Source organism: Scyliorhinus torazame, chromosome 4, assembly GCF_047496885.1.
Source record: "Scyliorhinus torazame isolate Kashiwa2021f chromosome 4, sScyTor2.1, whole genome shotgun sequence".
Lineage (NCBI taxonomy): Eukaryota > Metazoa > Chordata > Chondrichthyes > Carcharhiniformes > Scyliorhinidae > Scyliorhinus > Scyliorhinus torazame.
In genome coordinates this window covers 297420920-297438523 of record NC_092710.1, presented here as the reverse complement: position 1 = coordinate 297438523, position 17604 = coordinate 297420920, and the positions used below count along the sequence as shown (strand labels likewise).

General features: G+C 44.7%; 1 protein-coding gene across 2 annotated transcripts in view; it reads right to left on the bottom strand.

Annotated features, from left to right (window-relative positions):
* The window catches only part of armc2 (armadillo repeat containing 2), a 316108-nt gene that overhangs the window by 86617 nt on the left and 211887 nt on the right, over window positions 1-17604 (bottom strand). For both annotated transcript variants that reach the window (XM_072499968.1, XM_072499969.1), the window contains one exon: window positions 3084-3229. In XM_072499968.1, coding sequence (XP_072356069.1) covers window positions 3084-3229 — 146 coding nt within the window. The remainder of the gene's footprint in view (window positions 1-3083; window positions 3230-17604) is intronic.

Sequence of the window (17604 nt, the reverse complement as noted above, 5' to 3'; positions counted from 1 at the left end):
TTGGACCTTGGCTTCAGGCATTGTGGAGAACATTGAAGATGACCGTCTTATACCCCACCTTGGCTCTTAGCACATCCTCATTCTACTATCTGGCAAGATGAGCGAGCTGCTGATGACATGTATTACATCCCACTTTGCTTAATTTGTTCTTTCATGGGATGTGGGCATTGCTGGCAAGGCCAGCATTTTGTTGCACATCCCTAATGTGCCCTTGGACACAGTGCCTTGCCACACCATTTCAGTGGTCTGTTAAGAGTCAACCACATTGCTGCGTATCTGGAATCACATGTAGGCCAGACCAGGAAAGGATGCAGATTTCCTTCACTAAAGGAACATCAATGAACCAGTCTTGGTTTTCTGATTTTCTACTTTCAGATACCCAAGAATTGCTGCCTGCCCACCCCCCAAAAACACAGATGATTTGGAGTTGGGGACCAATTGTAATGTGTCAAAGTTTGCAAATCACACTAAGATGAGTGGTAGAGCAAAGTGTGTAGAGGACACAAAGTCTGCAGAGGAATATAGATAGTTTAGGTGAGTGGGCAAAGGTCTGGCAGATGGAGTACAATGTTAGTAAATGTGAAGTCATCCATTTTGGTAGGAATAACAGCAAAATGGACTATTATTTAAATGGTACAAAATGCTGCTGGGCAGAGGGACCAGGGTGTCCTTGTGCGTGAATCACAAAAAGTTGGTTTGCAGGTGCAGCAGGTAATTAAGAAGGCAAATGTAATTTTGCCCTTCATTGCTAGAGGAATGGAGTTTAAAAACAAGGTGGTTCTGTTGCAGCTGGAAAGGGTGCTGGTGAGGCCACACCTGGAGTACTGTGTACTGTTTTGGTCTTCTTACTTGAGAAAAGATGTACTGGAACTGGAGGGGGTGCAAAGGAGATTCACTAGGTTGATTCCGGAGTTGAAAAGATTGTGAGGAGAGACTGAGTAGACTGGGACTCTACTCATTGGAATGTAGAAGAATGAGGGGGAGGATATGATAGAAACATATAAAATTATGAAGGGAATAGATAAGATAGAAGCAGGGAGGTTGTTTCCACTGGCGAGTGAAACTAGAACTAGGGGGCATAGCCTCAAAATAAAGGTGAGCATATTTCGGACTGAGTTGAGGAGAAACCTTTTCACCCAAAGGGTTGTGAATCTGTGGAATTCCCTGCCCAGTTAAGCAGTTAAGGCTATCTTATTGAATGTTTTTAAGGCAAATATAGATTGATTTTTGAACAGTAAAGGAATAAGGGTCATGGTGAGCAGGCGCATAAGTGGAGCCGAGTCCACAAAAAGATCAGCCATGATCTTATTGAATGACGGAGCAGGCTCAAGGGGCCAAATGTCCTACTCCTGCTCCTGGTTCTTATGAAACTATGGGAGGAGGAGAAAGAAAGCAACAACACAGTAATTAGGAAGAGGCCCCAATACTTGATCTGAAGTTCTCAGCCTCCAGCTCAGATTCTGCATTGAATGTACACTGTGGAGGCGAGTTGGAATCAGCACATTGAGTCACGAGTGGGCTGCACCCAGACGAATAGTAAAGGATGGCTTTTTTGCTAGCTTATCAGGGTGAGGTCACAAACAAATTCTTCTACAGAGGACTCAGATGAGAACATCAATGGGCATCATGCAGGAAAGCACTCGTGGGCATGAATAGGGAGATGCTGGGTGCTTTGGATGGTTGGTTCCAACTTGGTGCCAACCTTCTCTGCAGCCACTGCTCATCTCCCTGTCACCCTGCAGACACGGAGACACTGACACTGCTGTCTCCCTACCTGTTGCTGCCTTTGTGTACATATAAGTCATCTACTCCTCTGTCCTCCCCACAGGGAGACAGCAAATCAAAGAGATCAACAGAAAAGATTGAAAGAAGTACTCCAGAATATTTCACTTTGCAATCAGAAAAGTTGTCAAAAATTACTGTACTTCCAATTTGGGTGTACAGTCCTTTTAGGAAAGCTGGAGGTCCACTTTGCAGTCTCAATCCAAATCTGTGAGGAATGATGAAGGCCTATGTACACAAGGCATGGTCTAAATTTGGAATCCGGTTTGGCAGTGTGACCTCAGGTTAGTGCCAACTCAAAGCCTTTTAGTTTTATTAAACTAGAAAGAGTGCAGGAAAGATTTACTCGGGTGCTACCGGGACTTGATGGTTTGAGTGATAAGGAGAGGCTGGATAGATTGGGACTATTTTCCCTGGAGCATTGGAGGCTTAGGGGTGATCTTATAGAGGTCTGTAAAATAATGAGGGGCATAGATAAAAGGTAGTTAGTCAACATCTTTTCTTAAAGGTAGGGGAATTTAAAACTAGAGGGCATAGGTTTAAGGTGAGGGGGGGAGAAATACAAAAGGGTCCAGAGGGGCAAATTATTCACACGGAGGATGGTGAGTGTCTGGAACAAGCTGCCAGAGGCAGTAGTAGAGGTGGGTACAATTTTGTCTTTTAAAAAGCATTTAGACAGTTATATGGGAAAGATGGGGAAAGAGGGATACGGGCCAAATGCGGGCAATTGGGACTAGCTTAGGGGTAAAACCTGGGCAGCATAGCCAAGTAGGGCCGAAGAGCCTGTTTTCATGCTGTAAACCTCTATGACTATAGCTGACACAAGGGATGCAGTTCTGCTACAACACTGCATGGGCTGTGAAGAGAGCGGCTGGTGGAACATCATGCCCTCGAGAAGCAGTGTTAGACATCTGTACTGCCACATGACTGAATTCCTAGCCTGTTAACTCTGTTTTCTCTCTCCAGATGCTGTCACACCTGTAGATTATTTCCAGCATTTTCTGCATTTATTTCAGATTTCCAGCATCCGGTCTATTTTGTATCAAAACATTCTAAATTGATTGGACATGAATTTAAATAAAGCAGAAGATTTTGGTCTTTGTGTCTGGAGGCATTTTTGAGTGCTTTTGAATTCCCCCAAAAATTGTGTAGTTTCTAATCTAGACATATTAATTAGTTATAATTCAATGGAATATACTATTCAGTAAAGTTTAAAGCAAAATGGAATTCAATTCTGAGATAATCTGTCCACAGATTATTTGAAGGTTCTAACAATTGCCATCAATACTTTTCCCTTTTACCTGAATATTCTGGCTACATTTGTACAGATGTCTTTATCATTAACATGCTGTTCCAGTACCACACATAGTTCCAATAGTGCTCCAGTGCTCAGGAATCTGGATCGGGACTGAGGCAGGTCTGCCAAGTTTCTCAGAGTAGCAGTGACCTTCCAGTGAGAAAATAACAAACCATTCAAAAACTTGCGATTATTCACACAATTTCAGAGATGCTAAGAAGACTTTAAATTTACATTTACAAAAAGTTACATTGTAGCTTGCAATATTTTAATGATACTTTTGTTGGGGCTAGTAAAAGGAAAATAATGCAAATTAATATTTTTAAAAGTACTACAAGCATACAAAGTATTATATATTTTACTATAACACTGTATTTATCAAAATATAACAATAATATGTTACAGCAACTGCTAATATATCATTCCTTACTAACCTATCAAAATAAAGATAAGTTAATAGTAGTTTAGCAGACTGATGATAATCATGCCATATAATTATCACTTTTATTCTCTGGCAACATTTAATAGAATTATGGACAATTTTAAAGGCAGCTTCCTTAAGACTGAAAAAAAACCTGACACCAGAAACTAAAGACTAGTCCCTCTAAATACAGGTTGTTGCAGATTACTTCTCGGTTACAACTGCCTGACAACAATCTGACATCATTCCAAATAACTCCGTTTACTAAAGTCCAGCTTTTACTGTCAACAGAAATCATGATTTTTTTAATATGCCACTCCTAAACATGGAGGTGGAGTTTAAATTCTAACCTTAATCAAATTTGAGCTGGACTGTTCTCTAAGTGAGGCTGCCTGGTGGAGTTTTCCATATCTGTGGGAAACAAATTTCAGAACCTGTCCTTTCTCCTGCCAGATTTTCACAGAAACAGCACACATCATGAATTCTGCAACCCAGAACGCCTGAACCTTCTACTCGCCAATGTAAATAATAAAAAAATCAACCAAAGCCTAGTTATGGAAGCAACTTGGTTGCTTAGAAGCAGTCCACATCCCATATGTAAGAAGATGTGGATACCATTCAAACTTAGGTTGATAATTGGCATGTAACATCTGTAGCAGGATCCCAGGAATGGTAGGCCTAACATACGATGAACGTCTGAGGATCCTGGGATTATATTCATTGGAGTTTAGGAGGTTGAGGGGAGATCTAATAGAAACTTACAAGATAATGAATGGCTTAGATAGGGTGGATGTAGGGAAGTTGTTTCCATTAGCAGGGGAGACTAGGACCCGGGGGCACAGCCTTAGAATTAAAGGGAGTCACTTTAGAACAGAGATGAGGAGAAATTTCTTCAGCCAGAGAGTGGTGGGTCTGTGGAATTCATTGCCACAGAGGGCGGTGGAGGCCGGGACGTTGAGTGTCTTTAAGACAGAAGTTGATAAATTCTTGATTTCTCAAGGAATTAAGGGCTATAGAGAGAGAGCGGGTAAATGGAGTTGAAATCAGCCATGATTGAATGGTGGAGTGGACTCGATGGGCCGAATGGCCTTACTTCCGCTCCTATGTCTTATGGTCTTATGGTAGCACACAAATGCTAGGCAATAGCCAATTCCAACCAGAAAGTGAATCTAACCATTCTCCACAATATTCAACATCATTATCATCACTGAGTCCCCCACTGTTAACATTCTGGGGGCATTGGAATTTACCAGAAAATTAATTGGGCTCGCCAGAAATTCTGTGGCTACAAGAACAAGTAGAGGCTGGGAATTCTGAGACAAGGAACTCACCTCTCAATTCCAAAGCCTGTCCACCATCTACAGGCCACCAGTCAGGATTGTGAGGGAATACTCTCCATTTGTCTGGACGGGTGCTGCTCCAACATGGAAACACAGTCCAGGACAAACGCGATCCACCATCTTATGCATTCACTTCCTCCACTGCTGACGCACAGTGGCAGCAATGTGTATCATCTACAAGGCTCCTTCGACAGAACCTTCAAACCCTGAACCTCTCCACCATTTAGAAAGCCAAGGGCAGCAGAGGCATGGAAACTACCACCTATAAGCCACACATCATCCCATTTATCACCATTCCTTAAATATCGCTCGTTCAATATTTTGGAATGTCCTTCTCAACAGCACCTTAGATACCTACACTAGCTCAATAAAGCAGCTCATCACCACCTTCTCAAGGGTATTTAAGGATGGGCAATAAAGCAGACCTTGCCAGCGAAGCACACATCCTACGAATAATGTTTTTTAAAATCACAGCGACGGATAGTGAATAGAATGGAAACAACACAATAAAGAGATATTTTATATATATATATATAATTGTATATTTTTTATTTATCTAGCCAAACAGCATAGTGGTTAGCACTGGTGCTTCACAGTGCCAGAGACCCGGATTCGATTCCCTAGCTTGGGTCACTGACTGTGTGGAGTCTGTACATTCTCCCTGTGTCTGCTTGGGTTTTGTCCCAGTGCTCTGGTTTCCTCCCACAAGTCCCGAAAGATGTGCTTGTTAGGTGAATTGGACATTCTGAATTCTCCCTCAATGTACCCGAACAGGTAACTAGGGGATTGTCACAGTAACTGTTTTGTTATGCTCTTGACGTAGCATAAGCTGCTTCCTTGATGTGCACTCTGACAAAGGAAGGTTCAGACTTGGAGATAGCTTTAACACGTTCATTAAACTATTAACAATTCTCCTACTTGGATTCGACGCTACTGTTAATCCTGCTATAGCTACTCAGACTGACGAAACAGTCTGCTACAATCCACGTTGTGGGTGTGATGTGTAATCAACCCTGTGTCTGTACTCACTGAGAGTCTCCACTGGGAAAGAGACTGAGCATGTGTGCTGTGTCCTTTTATATGGGTTGGTGTAATGCCCTCCTGGGGTAGTGTCACCTCTGTGTGTATCGTGACTGCCCATTGGTCGTGTCCTATCTTACTGACCTATTGGTTGAATGTCTGTGTGTCATGTCTTGGTGTTCCCTCTAGTGTCTAGCTAGGTGTAGTGTATGTACATTAACCCTTTGTGTATTACAGTGATGTATATCACCATATCCCCCCTTTTTTCATGTTACATATTTTCTGTACAGTGTTAAAGAAAATTGAACAAATTGGGTAGATGAGTGATACTCTGTACAAGTTATGATAACAGTGATCATTAAACAATAAGTCCAAATCATATGCATGAGTCCAAAGTTCATTAATTATTATGGTCAAGTGGCTTTCATGTTTGGTTGGTGAGTTGGTGATGTTGATGGTGGCATTGCATTGTAAATGCCATCAGTGTCCCTGTGCTGAAGGAACCAAGAAATGGTCAAATCACTTTGTTGTCGGATTTGGGCTATTTTTTTTTCTTTCGATGCTTGTGGTGGTAAATCTTGATGGCATCTGTCCTGATAGCCAGGTTGCCAGTTGATAGTGCAGCAAACGTGAATTGGTAAGATGCATGATCCTGCCATGGCATGTCATTGTACTGAGCTGAGCAGTAACAGTGTCCCTCATTTGCAGAGTTGTACCATGTCGTACCAGTCGTAATTCCATAGGTGTTGTTTTTGTCGTGCTTGTTGTCGACGTTGTTGCCTTTGGTACGCTTCTTGCTATTGTCGTTGATGTTGTTGTTGTGGTGGTTGGTTTTGTTGCCGTGTTTGCTGCGCTCAAGGACCATACTCTGTGGATAATACGAGTCCTTCACACAGTTACTCGTGTTAGCGTGCTTTGTGGCATCTGCTGTCTCCTTGAGAAGGCCGTCACTGAGTTCATGGCGCTCCCCGTCTGGAGTCTGGTCTGTTTCACCTGAGTCAGTTTTGGCTTCTTGATGCTCCCCGTCCGGAGTCATTTCAGGTTCACTTGCATCTTCTGATGTCTCTTGATGGTCCACGTCTGGAGTTAAAACAGTCAGGAGTGCATTTGCTTGCGGAGAGGCTCGAGCGAGTGAGGTTTGAATGAGTGAGTGTTACCGGAGTGACCAGTAGTCTCACTGTGATTGTCTAGTGCCTCTGTACATTCTAGCTGAGGTCTGCCACGTTGCACATCAGGTATGGGAAGTGGGATGCCATCGTCACTTGTCGCACATACAGTGGGTAGAGCCTCAATGTCTTCTTGTTGTTCACTTGAGCTGTGGTAGACTTCATAGTCTGCTTGCTGTACACTTGAGTGTGGCTAGACTGTCATAGTCTTTCTGTTGTCCACTTGAGCGTGGCAGACTTGCATTGTCTGCTGCTGGTTGCTCAGAGGAGGTTGCTAGACCCTCATGGTCTTGTTCATGCAAGGACTGCGCTTTGGAGTCTTGCATTGCTTCTATCATGGAGGCTGTCCACGAGCTCGCTGTGGAGGCTTGTGTCACTCCTTTTGTGGAGTCTTGCAGCGTTCCTTGTGTGGAATCGTGCATTGGTCTCTCTGTGGAAACTGTCATCATTTCTTGTTCATGCAAGGACTGCGCTCTGGAGTCTTGCGTTGCTTCTATTGTGGAGTCTGTCCATAAGCTCGCTGTGGAGGCTTGGACCCTTCGTGGTGCATGGACCACGCTCTGTGTGGCAGCAGGCCGCTCTCTGTGGGCTTGTACCGCTCTCTGTCTCTTGGCGTCAAGCCGCAGCATAATCCTGCACTCATGACTCGGGATGTCATATATGCTGGGCTGAAGATTCCCCAATCCGAAGAACTCGTCGTCGGGGTCGTCAATGTACAACACGTCATGTTACGGATCGGATTTGGTACTGGTGTAGCCTCCCAAGGTGAAAGCTTCATCTGAGTCATTGTCTTCCAAGACCATATCGTCACGTTTTGTGTCGGAGCTGGCATTTGGCGATGTCCAAAGAAAAATTCAAGGTCTGAGTCATAGTCTTCAAGGACTGTATCATCTCTTTGGGCGGTGCTAACTGCTTGTTGCAGGATTCTGCGGAGGTTACTTTCAGCTATCGGTTGAATTTCAGGCATTGTGCTGTCGTTCCAGGTGAAAGAATCTGGTTTTGAAGCTTAAAATTTTTTTTTTTTGTGTTTTGGGACATTTCCCCTTTAAGTGGGCATGGTCCAGGGCCTCTGACGTCACAACGCTTGTGACATAGTGCGTAGGATGCAATTGCGCATGCGCAGATCACTGTTCCTTTACGTGGGGCCTTTTTCGCAATTGCGCATGCGCGGCTTCTCGCGCATGCGCAAATGGACCTTCCCATTATGTGTGCTCTTCGCGCAACTGCGCATGTGCAGCACCTTTTCCAAGGTGGCTGAAATTCAAAACTGCCGTTCGTTGCTGCAAGCCTACCTCGCGGTGAGTTTTGGTGCCTCTTTTACCTTTTCTTCTTGTATGTTCCTCACAGAATTCTTGGAATTTGTCCAGGACTGCCTGGAAGTCGCTCTTGTTTTGCCCCTTTGAGTATTTGAAGGTCTGGAAGATTTCAGCTGCTTCTGGACCCGCAATGGTAAGTAGAAGCTTTATTTTTCTCTGCATCCACCACGCCATCTAAGTCGAACGCTACCAGGTAGATCTCGAATCTCTGCCTGAACCAACGCCAGTTTTCACTGAGATTGCCGTGGTACCTGAGCATCTGTGGAACCGGAATCCCGAACATCATCTTGCCTGGGTGTTGTTGCTGGTTGTCACTGTTTTGTTGAGTTGAGCTATATGGATTTAAACAGTTACTCACTGGTACCATGTTTTGTTATGCTCTTGACGTAGCATAAGCTGCTTCCTTGATGTGCACTCTGACAAAGGAAGGTTTAGACTTGGAGATAGCTTTAACATGTTTATTAAACTATTAACAGTAACTTCATTGCAGTGCTAATGTAAGCCTACTTGTGACACTAATAAAGATTATAAAAGCTCCTCCTACATTTTTCATGCAACTTTATTTTTTTTCAATTAACATATTGATATATTGGCAGAAAAATAGCATACTTACCAATCAGTGTAAAGTGAAGCTGAGGACACCAATTTAGATGTTTTAAATTTTGAACAATATGATACATAACTTGTCCTATCAATACTTTTAAATACTGATATTAAGTGAGCAATGATTGACTTTTCCTTTTTTCAACATTTCAACAGTGTTGATTTTCAACAGTTCCTCTCTGAACTGGAAACGTTCTATTGAAAATTAAAGAATTCAGCAGAAGCAGGGGTGGTGCGGCGGCACAGTGGTTAGCATTGCTGCCTCACAGCGCCAGGGACCCAGTTTAAACTCCAGCCTTCAATGACTGTCTGTGCGGAGTTTGCATGTTCTCCCAGTGTCTGCATGCGTTTCCTCTGGGTGCTCCGGTTTCCTCCCACAGTCCAAAGATGTGCTGGTTAGGTGGATTGGCCATGCTAAATTGCACCTTAATGGTTGGGCTACAACGATAGGGTGGGGACGTGGCCTAGTGCTCTACAGGGTCAGTGCAGACTCGATGGACCGAATGGCCTCCTCCTGCACTGTAGGGTTTCTATGACTCAATGAACAGTTCAAAAAGTGTGGATATAAAGTTAGAGATTAAACGTGAATACTGTGTGTTAGCAAAGGACCAGTCTAAGAAAAGATTGCACTGCAGAAAAGCAAAACGTGAAATAAAAGCTCATGTTAAAGGTTATCATCATAATTATAGAAACGTCTTTACTCAAAGAATGGTGAGACATAGAATGGATGAATCAAATAGTATTTAAGGGGAAGCTGGACAAGCATTTGAGGGAGAATAATGAGTTACAAGAATAGATTAGACGAAGAAAGAAAGGAGGAGGCTCAAGTGGAGCATAAGCCAGCATGCACTGTTTGAGCAAATGGCTCTTTTGTGTGATGTATATGCTGTGAAAGTTTAAAAAAAACATTTTATTCAAGGCACTTTCAATATATCCATAACCAAGAAATACAAAAGCCAACCATGGCAACAGAAAACAAACCCCCCGTTCCCTGCACCGGCCCACGCCGGTTGGGAGAATCGCCTGGGCCGCCAAAATTTCCGGGGACGCCGGTCCGACGCCCTCCCGCGATTCTCCCAAGCGGCGGGAACGGCCCGGTCGAGTTTCGCGGGCCGCAGGCCGGAGAATCACCAGAGACACCCAAAATGGCGATTCTCCGGCTCCCCCGCTATTCTGAGGCCCGGATGGGCCGAGCGGCCAGGCCAAAACGGCGGGTTCCCCCCGGAGGCGCCCACACCTGGTCGCTGCAGTCGTTGGCGGTGCGTGAACGCTGGGGGGGGGCGGCCTGTGGGAGGGTGATCGGTGCCCACCGATCGTCGGGCCGTCCTCTCTGAAGGAGGACCTCCTTTCTTCCGCGGCCCCGCAAGATCCGTCCCCCATCTTCTTGCGGGGCGGACTTAGAGAGGACGGCAACCACGCATGCGCGGATGACGCCCGTTCTGCGGCGCCGGCCGCGTCATCTATGCGGCGCCGCTTTTACGCGGGCGACAAGGCCTGGCGCGTGTAGATGACTCGGCCCCGATCCTGGCCCATTGTCAGGGCCTGAATCGGTCGGGACCGGGGCCGTTCACGACGGCGCGGCCACTTCGGCGTGGGAGTGGAGAATCCCGCCCAGGAAGCTAGGAAAAGGTGATGGGCTAGCTCTGTTAATTAAGGATGTCATTAGTACGTAGTGAGAGATGACCTTAGGTCAAAAGAGCAAGATATAAAATCAGTTTAAGTAGAGTTATGAAACAGAAAATACAATAAGTCACATGTGGGAGTAGTTTATAGGCCCCCTAATTGTAGGTGACACTCTAGGGCAGAACATGCATAAAGAAATGGGGCATGTAAGAAAGGTACCTCATGCTGGTCACAGGCATGATTGTGGAACCAGTCACCGAAGGTAAGCATGCAGGTACAACAGGCTGTAAAGAAGGCAAATTGTATGCTGGCCTTCATTGCGAGAGGATTAGAGTACAGGAGCAGAGATGTCTTGCTGCAATTATACATATCCATGGTGGGGCCTCACTTGGAATAGTGTGTGCAATTTTGGTCTCCGAGCGGCACGGCAGCACAGTGGTTAGCACTGTTGCTTCACAACACCAGGGTCTGAGGTTCGATTCCCGGCTTGGGTCACTGTCTGTGCGGAGTCTGCACGTTCTCCCTGTGTCTGCATGAGTTCACTCCGGGTGCTCCGGTTTCCTCCTACAAGTCCCAAAAGACGTGCTGTTAGGTCATTTGGACATTCTGAATTCTCCCTCTGTCTACCCGAACAGGTGCTGGAATGTAGCGACTTGGTGCTTTCACAGTAACTTCATAGCCATGTTAATGTAAGCCTACTTGTGACAATAAAGATTATTGTTGTTATTGTTATCTGAGGAAGCATGTTCTTCCTCTAGAGGGAGTGCAGCGAAGGTTTAACATACTGATTCCTGGGATGGTGGGACTGACATATGAGGAGAGATTGAGTTGGTTAGAATTGTATTTGCTGGAGTTCAGAAGAATGAGGGGGTATCTCATAGAAACCTATAAACGTCTAACAGGGGTAGATGCAGGAAGGATGTTCCCGATGGTGGGTGTATCCAGAACCGGAGGTCACAGTCTGAAGATACGGGGTAGACCATTTAGGACAGAGACGAGGAGAAATTTCTTCACCCAGAGAGTGGGCTGCCTGTGGAGTTCGCTAGCTCAGGAAGTAGTTGAGGCCAAAACATTCTGTGTTTTCAAGAAGCAGTTAGATACAGCTTAGGGCGAAGGGGGTCAAAGGATATGGGGGAAAAGCAGGATTACGTTATTGACTTGGATGATCGGCCATTATCATAATGAATGGTGGAGCAGGCTCGACGGGCCAAATTACCTCCTCCTGCTTCTATTTTTTATGGTTCTATGTTTCTATTAAGGTATGGTGGCAAACACATCTTCGAGGTAATGTACGTCACCTGTAAAGTCTTTTTCTCTCCTGAGAAAATTGTTTTCTCTCTCTGCAGAGCAGGTTTGTCGGCTTGTCTTCTGTCGTTACAGATGCCAGAAGCCCCTCATTGGTCAGACCAACCTCAGATGGTTACCACACCTTGAGTAGATGACAATCAAGGAATTAGCAATGAGAAGAGCCTCAACCTACGGCTCAGACGTCAGTTGAGACAGAAATCCAAAGACCACAGAGCAGATGCTGCAATCCCCAGCCAGCATGATGATGCCACAAATGATGCTGGAACCTTGTAGCATCCATTGACAACAATACACCAAACTGCCAAATGAAAAGTTTGGCGGACCAGCTGGCGAGTGTATTTGCAGACATCTTCAACACTTCACTCCTCCGTTCCAATGTCCCCACCTCCTTCAGAAGACCACCATAATACCAATACCAAAAAAGAACAAGGTAGCCTGCCTCAACGACTACCGACCGGTGGCCCTGATGTCTTTTATCGTGGAATGCTTCGAGTGGCTAGTCATGAGACGGATCAACGCCACCCTCCCAGACGGCCTCAATCCATTGCAGTTCGCCTATCACTGCAACCGGTCCACAGCAGGTGCTATCTCCCATGCCCTACAATTAACACTCGAACACCTCGAAAAAAAGGACACCTACGTGAGACTGCTGTTCATAGACTACAGCTCCACCTTCAACACCATTATCCCGACAAGACGTATAACCAAACTCTGCAATCTTGGAGCTGTATCCTTGACTTCCTCACCAACAGACCCCAATCTGTCAGGATAGGCACCAGCACCTCCTCCACAATAGTCCTCAACACGGGGGCCCCGCAAGGATGTGTGTTCAGTCCTCTACTGTACTCCCTATAGTAAGAAGTCTTACAACACCAGGTTAAAGTCCAACAGGTTTGTTTCGAATCACTAGCTTTCGGAGCACTGCTCCTTTCTCAGGTGAATGAAGAGGTAAGTTCCAGAAACATATATATAGACAAAGTCAAAGATGCAAGTCGATACTTTGAATGCGAGTTTTTGCAGGTAATTAAGTCTTTATAGGTCCAGACAGAACGACTGGAGAGAGGGATAATCCCAGGTTAAAGAGCTGTGAATTGTCTCAAGCCAGGACAGTTGGTAGGATTTCGCAAGCCCAGGCCAGATGCGACATGAATCCAAGATCCCGGTTGAGGCCATACTCATACGTGCCGAACTTGGCTATAAGTTTCTGCTCGGCGATTCTGCATTGTCGCGCATCCTGAAGGCCGCCTTGGAGAATCTCCGTAACATAAGCTAACATAAAATGAATTGGGTACTCTAAATTTATATTTTAAAAAAGTTTCTGGGGGTCACCATTACCGACAGTCTGTCCTGGTCCACTCACGTTGATGCAACAGTCAAGAAAGCCCAACAGCGTCTCTACATCCTACAGAAGCTAAAGAAATTCGGCATGTCTGCATCGACTCTCACAAACTTCTACAGATGTGCCATAGAGAGCAATGCTACCCGGCTGCATCACAGCTTGGTATGGCAACTGCTCGGCCCAAGATCGCAAGAAACTGCAGAGTTTGGTGAACTCAGCCCAACACATCACACAAGCTTGCCACCCTCACATTGATTCTGGCTACACCTCCCGCTGCCTTAGGAAGGCAGACAGCATTATCAGAGACCCCTCCCACCCAGGCTTTGCCTTCTTCCAGACCCTTCCATCAAGCAGAAGATACAGAAGTCTGAAGACCCGGACATCCAGACATAGGAACAGCTTCTTCCCCACAGCTACTAGACTCCTCAACGACTCTCTCTCGGACTGATCTGTTCCCTGTAAGAACACTATTCACGACGCCCTATGTTGCTCTTCCTCATGTATCTGCTTTGTTTGGCCTCTTGCTCCGCACTGCAACCAATCACTTTTTGTCATTGTACCATTTTTCAATGTTCTCCGCTGATTATTCTTTTTTTGTTTACTATGTATTTACTGTGTAAGTTCCCTTGGCCACAGAAAAATACTTTTCACTGTACTTCGGTACATGTGACAATAAATCAAATCAGATCAAAGCGAAAGAGAAAATGCTGGAAAATCTCAGCATGACTGGCAGCATCTGTCGGGAGAGAAAAGAGCTAACATTTCGAGTACGATGACTCTTTGTCAAAGCTTTGACAAAGAGTCATCGAACTCGAAACGTTAGCTCTTTTCTCTCCCGACAGATGCTGCCAGACCTGCTGAGATTTTCCAGCATTTTCTCTTTCGTTTCCAATTCCAGCATCTGCAGTAATTTGCTTTTAATCAAATCAAAGTTGTGCTTAAGATCATGTCACACGACTTCCGGTGGCGGCTATGAAGGAGCATGTCACACATTTGGTGGCTCCCGCTCTGGTCAGACTTTTGGACCTTTCCCCCGTTTTTCTACCGGACTTGAATTATAAAACGGATGTTAGTGGCAATTGTTTATTGAATTACAACTTCGGTGCATGGAGAGAAGGACGAGAAGTGTTTGTAAGGGCAGAAACAAAAGGATAGAGAAGGCTTGGGCTGGAGCTGCAACAGAAGACAGGATGGCGGAGGTTCGGACCTCTGGCTTGTCGACCCACCAGTCTATGGAGCAGCTGATGCAAGTCATCCGGGCGATCCAAAAGGTAGAGAAGGCGCTGGCTGAGCAGGAGGAACATCAGACTGCGGTGGAGCTGGAGGTAGGGATGCTGAGGGACCAGCAGAAGAAGCTCCTGGAGAAGGTGGAGAACCTAGAAAATAGGTCCCGCCGGCAGAACCTAAGAATCGTCGGGCTCCCGGAGGGGTCCGAAGGAACGGACGCTGGGGCATACATCGCAGACATGTTTATGAAGCTGCTGGGGGATGGGGCATTCTCCCGGCCCATGGAGGTGGATAGGGCTCACAGAGCACTCGTGAGGAAGCCGCGAATGGGAGACCCCCCGAGGGCAATGGTGATGAGATTCCACAGGTTCTTGGATATGAAGCGAATTCTACAGTGGACCAAGCAGTCACGGAGTTGTAAGTGGGACAATAACATCCTGCGGGTTTACCAGGACCTGAGTGTAGAGGTGGCCAGGTGGGGAGCAGGCTTCAACCAGATCAGGTCGATCCTTTTTAAGAAAAAGGTGAAGTTTGGACTGTTTTATCCAGCCCGTCTCTGGGTCACGCATTCGGATCAGCACTCCTACTTCGAGTGGCCTGAGGACGCATTGGACTTTGCGATGTCATGAGAAAGTACCTTTAAGAAATGGGTGTTTATAAATGGGTATGTATATAAATATCTGTAGTGAGAGTACCTTTAAGGAATGAGTGTTAATTACTGCAGTGATGTCAGAGAGTGGGTGGAGCTGGGCTGTCTGTCAGCTTTTTACTTTTGTTTTAGGCTGTTTGCTGCAGGGTGTGTTTTAGTTTCGTTTTCAGAGCTGGATAGCTGCAGTCACAGCCAGAAGGTGTATGAATCTCTCTCTCTGTAATCTAAAGACTGTAAATCGATCCTGGTGATTTAAAACTAATAACAGTAGTGACTTTAACCTGATGTGCTTCTGGTAAAAGGTGTTTTAAGTCTTATGCATGTTAAAAGGAAAGCTTAAAGGATTACTTAGTGTTGTATTCTTTGGGGGTTGTATTTGAATTAATGGTTGCTAAGATGTTCACTGTATGTTTTAAAAAAGTTAACTTGAGTTCATAGAATAAACATTGTGTCGCTTTAAAAAATACTTTTCGATTTCTGCTGTACCATACCACAATCTAGTAAAAGCTGTGGTCAGGTGAACTCTATGATACACTTTGGGGTTCTCTAAACCCTGGCTCATAACAAATTGGCAGCTCGTCCTGGATAAAAGTCTATCTTTTGGATTGGCTTAGTGAACTTAAAGACAGTGAGGGGTGAGCATAGTGTGGGTACTTTTCAGGTGTGGTATTTCAGTTTAAGTAGGGAGTGTGTTGTGGACAATGGCTCTTTCAGAGGCTCTGAAATTTTTGGGGGTAGAGACAGTCACACGCAGTGCCTTACGGACAGAGACTAAAAGCAGACTGTTAGATTTGGCAAAAACATTGCAGTTAACATTACCTGACGAAATGCGAAAAGGTGAGGTGATTATGGCAGTGGCTAAGCATTTAAAGCTGCCTGAGATACAGTTTGACTCATTGGAAATAGCAAAAATTCAGTTGCAAATTAAACAAATGGAATATGAGAAAGAATTAAAGCAGCTTGAATACGAAAGAGAGAGAGAGAGGAAAAAGAGAGAGAGGAAAGAGAAAGAGAGAGAGAGGAAAAAGAGATGAGAGGAAAACAGAAAGAATAGCCTTAGCAGAACAAAAAGAGAAAGGGAGATACAGATCAGGGAAAAAGATAAAGGGAGAGAGTTTGAACTTCAGTAAATGGCCATGAAACATGACAGTCAGTTAAAATTGGCAGACGTAAAGAGAAACGTACAGTTGGTGGATAGTGATGAGGATAGTGAGAACGAGCGTCAAAGTCGAAGGCTTGGTGGGGATCTATTTAAATATGTCCAAGCATTGCCAAGGTTTGATGAGAAAGAGGTAGAAGCCTTTTTCATTTCATTTGAGAAGGTAGCTAAACAAATGAAATGGCCACAGGACATGTGCGTATTACTGATTCAAACAAAGCTGGTAGGTAGGGCTAGTGAACTGTTTGCATCACTACCGGAGGAGGTATCTGGGTCGTATGAGGAGGTGAAAAAAATCCATCTTAGGTGCATTTGAACTAGTGCCTGAAGCTTACAGCCAAAGGTTTAGAAATTTAAGGAAAGAATTTGGTCAAATATACATGGAGTTTGAAAGGATCAAACAGAGTAATTGTGATAGGTGGATAAGGGCTTTGAAAATAAACAAAATGTATGAAGCTCTCAGAGAAATTATACTTTTGGAGGAGTTTAAAAATTCAATTCCTAATGTAGTGAGAACTCATGTGGAAGAGCAGAGGGTTAAAACGGTGAGATTAGCAGCGGAAATGGCAGATGATTATGAATTAGTTCATAAATCAAAGCTTGGTATCCGTCATCAGTTTCAGCCTGTGAGGGATAGAAACTGGGGGCATGAGAAATACTCAAGTGGTAAAGGTGATCTGATGGGAGATAATAAGGGGATTGTACCTCAGATTAAAAATAAAATCCAGGTGGGTGGAAAAGAAATGAAAAGTTTCAAATGTTTTCACTGTGATAAACTAGGCCATGTAAAGTCACAGTGTTGGTGGTTGAAGAAAAGCACTGGGAAGGCTGATGTGGTAAAACAGGATAAGACATTACATTAGGGTTTGTTAAAGTGGTAAAGGAAAGCCCAAGTGAAGCGAAGGAGGTGCAAAAGATTGTACAGCCTGATCAAGAGGTGATTAATAAGAAGTTGCCAGATCTCTTTAAAGAATTTACTTGTGTGGGTAAAGTTTACTCTTGTGTATCAGAAGGAGCAGGTAAAGAAGTCACAATTTTAAGAGATACGGGAGCTAGTCAATCTTTAATGGTAAGAGATGAGGAGTTATGTAGTTTGGGAACAATGTTGCCAGAAAAGGTGGTAATATGTGGAATTCAGGGTGAGAGGAGTAGTGTTCAATTATATAAGGTAAGGTTGGAAAGTCTGGTGAAGTGTGGTGAAGTGGTAGTAGGAGTAATAGAGAAACCATCTTGTCCAGGAATACAGTTTATCTTGGGTAATGATATAGCTGGATCGCAGGTGGGAGTGATGCCTACTGTGGTTGATAAGCCAGTGGAAAATCAGACAACTGAAGTGTCGAAGGACAAATATCAT